General features: G+C 42.2%; 1 protein-coding gene across 1 annotated transcript; it reads right to left on the reverse strand.

The window, feature by feature from the left end:
* Positions 1-1,987: 1,987 nt before the first annotated feature.
* Positions 1,988-2,746, reverse strand: LOC114187647 (uncharacterized). The gene has a single exon (XM_028075954.1). The coding sequence runs from the start codon at positions 2,744-2,746 to the stop codon at positions 1,988-1,990; it is 759 nt and encodes a 252-aa protein (XP_027931755.1).
* Positions 2,747-3,138: the final 392 nt, after the last annotated feature.

The raw sequence follows: 3,138 nt of genomic DNA on the forward strand, positions 1-3,138 counted from the left end.
GTCCATTGAAATTTCTCATTTTTCTTTAAGCATTGGAAATAGGGAAAACCCCTATCTCCACTTTTAGCAAGTAAACGAGATAAAGCTGCCATCCTTCCCGTCAACCTCTGCACCTCTTTAACATTGCTTGGACTCCTCATATTTATGATAGCTGCACATTTGTCCGGATTAGCTTCTATTCCCCTTTCCGTAAGCAAGAAACCTAGAAACTTCCCTACCTTAACCCCAAAAACACATTTCTCGGGGTTAAGTTTAAGACGATACTTGTTAATCGTAACAAATAACTCTTTCAGATCTTCCTGATGCTTTTTTTCTTCTACCGAGGTGACTACCATAACATCAACATAGGCATGCACATTTCGCCCTAACATGGATACCAAAATTCGATCCATTAACCTTTGGTACGTAGCTCCTGTCTTTTTTAACCCAAAAGGCATCACCCGGTAACAATAATTAGACGTCCCTCCCATGAATGTTATCTTATCTTCATCTAATGAATGCATTTTTATCTGATTATAACCTGAATAAGCATCCAAAAAACTTAACAAAGCACAACCCGATGCACTATCAACCAACGCATCTATGTTAGGCAAATGATAAGAATCCTTTGGGCATGTGTTGTTTAGGTCAGTGAACTCAACACACATCCTCCAATTTCCATTATACATTTTTACCATCACCATATTTGCTAACCAAGTCGGATACTGGATTTCCCTGATATGAGTTGCTTCCAACAGTTTACGTACCTCTTCGGCAGCGGCCTGAGCACGCTCCCCACTCAATCGTCTACGTCTTTGAGCTTTAGGTTTAGCCGAAGGATTGATATTGAGTTTATGACAAAAAAAATCAGGATCTATTCTCGTCATATCTGCTACACTCCAAGCAAATGAAGAAAGGTTATTCTTCAGCACTTGTACAAGTTGTTGCTCCTGTTCCAAATTCAAATCTCCTCCAATCTTTAATTTCTTGCCCTCTATGAATATTTATTTTATCTCTCCCACGGGCTGAGGTCTTCTTTCGGAATGTACTAGTCTAGGATCTAACTCGAGATCCACGACTACCTCTGTTGTGCTAACTGAATATGCAACCTTCCTTCTTGTCCTGAGACTGTCTTCATAACATTTGCGAGCCACTTCTTGATTTACTGATAAAGTGATTAATTTCCCATCATCGGTAGGAAACTTCATCTTCAAATGGACTGTCAATATTACAACCCCCAATTTATTGATAGAAGGTCTTCCTAGCAGCAAGTTATATGACGAAGGCGCATTAACAACTATATAGCGTATGAATATAGTTTTAGCATCTTCTTTATCCCTAAAAGTTGTTCGGAGATCAACATACCCTTTGACTTCCACCTGATCTCCTGAGAAACCAACAAGTACTCCATCAAAAGGTCTTAATTGATCTATCGGTATTTGCAACCCTACAAAGGTGCTCCAGAACATCACATCTGCCAAACTCCCTTGATCGACCAGTACTCTATGAACATTCCTTCCCATCATGATAACAGATAATACTATAGGATCATCTTCATGTGGAACTACTCCTTTTAGATCTCGCTTGAAAACACAATGTATGAAACTTTCTTCGGCCTTTCAATTTTGGCTGTGGTCATGACACTCCTTACATATCTTTTCCTAGCCGAACTGGTTTGTCCTCCTCTTGCGAAACCTCCTGCTATCGTGTTGAAATCCCCTAGGACGGGTGTTTCATGCAAATCGATAACCCAAGGAGTTCCAGATGGCTCCACATATACTTTTATGTATTTCTTCATGAGTCCCTTATCCGTTAACACCGAGAGCTGATTATTTAAAGCATAACACGAATTAGTATCGTGACCCCTTACCTGATGAAATTTACACTAAGCGTTCGGTCGGCTCCCAAGGGTCCTCCCTATGTTACTTGGATAACGCAGATGTTTAGATATTTCCGCATCTTCTAGTATTTCCGCTGGAGTTAATCTGAAATTGGGAATTCTTCGAGTTCAACGATACTCAGTTCTCTGCTGAGCTAAGTAAGGAACGAACCTGCGATCCATCCTAGTCCGAGGTGGAGTCCTTTCTCTTCGAGATGTTTTAACATCTCGTTCACTCTTTGTGTTAGCCAACACCCTCTTATCTCCTGCTTTTTTGTGACACATGGCCTCTTCAGTTTCTATTTCTACCGCTGCTCTTTGTCTTATCTCCATCAAAGTCTTTGGAGGGATCCGATATAAGGATTCACCGAAAGAACTAGCACGAAGCCCCTTCACAAAGGCTTTTACAAGTAAACCATCGTTAGGATCGACCACTCTCATGCTAATATTGGTAAAGCGATTGAGAAACTGTTTTAATGATTCTTCAGCATACTGTCGTATGTCAAACATGTCTGCCATCTCCACTGGTTTTGCCCTATTAGCCAAAAATCTTTCCAGGAAAGCACGTTTGAACTCAGCAAACAAGGTGATTGTGGAGCTCAGAATAGTGTTGAACCATTCAAGAGCGATCTCGGCTAGCGTGCCAACAAACATTTTACAACGTATTGCGTCGTTTCCCCCTGATATCAACATCCGAGCCTGAAACGCTTTTAAATGTAACTCTGGATCAGAGTTTCCTGTGAAGTGCGTGATCTTTGGGGTCACGAAATTCTGGGGAATCGGCTCCTCCATGATCGTATTTGACAGAGGGTAGGCGTCGTTAACCTCGGGATTTAACCGACTGGAGTATCGGTAACCAATGTTGGTGGCATCTAGTCTATTTTGCATCTCCTCGTTTGCCTTCCGCAACTATTCATGTTGTTGAAGTGCGTCTTCTAACCGTCGGTGTGTTTCTTCAGCTTCTTTGCGCAGTCGCTCTCTCTCACCTAGAGCCTCTTCTCGAAGAATCTGAAGATCTTCCTCTGCTTTCTTACGAGCTTCCTCCCTCTCCTTCTCTAACTGAATTTGATCGGCCTCCGCTTTTAGTCTGATCTCCTCATTTTGTCGTTGCAGCTCCAGGATACTCTACATTATCTGCTGCCTAGTCGGTCCTTCTCGCGCTGTACCTCTGCCTCTATTCATCCTCAGCTCTGTCTCTTTCTGCTCGTTCTTTAGTGGGGTCAGGATCAAGTTTTACCGTACCCCACGGTGGACGCCAATGTTCTGGTCAAGAAAAGTGC

Source organism: Vigna unguiculata, chromosome 1, assembly GCF_037176805.1.
Source record: "Vigna unguiculata cultivar grain cowpea cultivar isolate G323 ecotype 2 chromosome 1, ASM3717680v1, whole genome shotgun sequence".
Classification (NCBI taxonomy): domain Eukaryota; kingdom Viridiplantae; phylum Streptophyta; class Magnoliopsida; order Fabales; family Fabaceae; genus Vigna; species Vigna unguiculata.

Coding starts and splice junctions, on each gene's coding strand:
- LOC114187647 (XM_028075954.1), bottom strand. CDS start 2,746: ATGCAAAATAGACTAGATGCCACCAACATTGGTTACCGATACTCCAGT.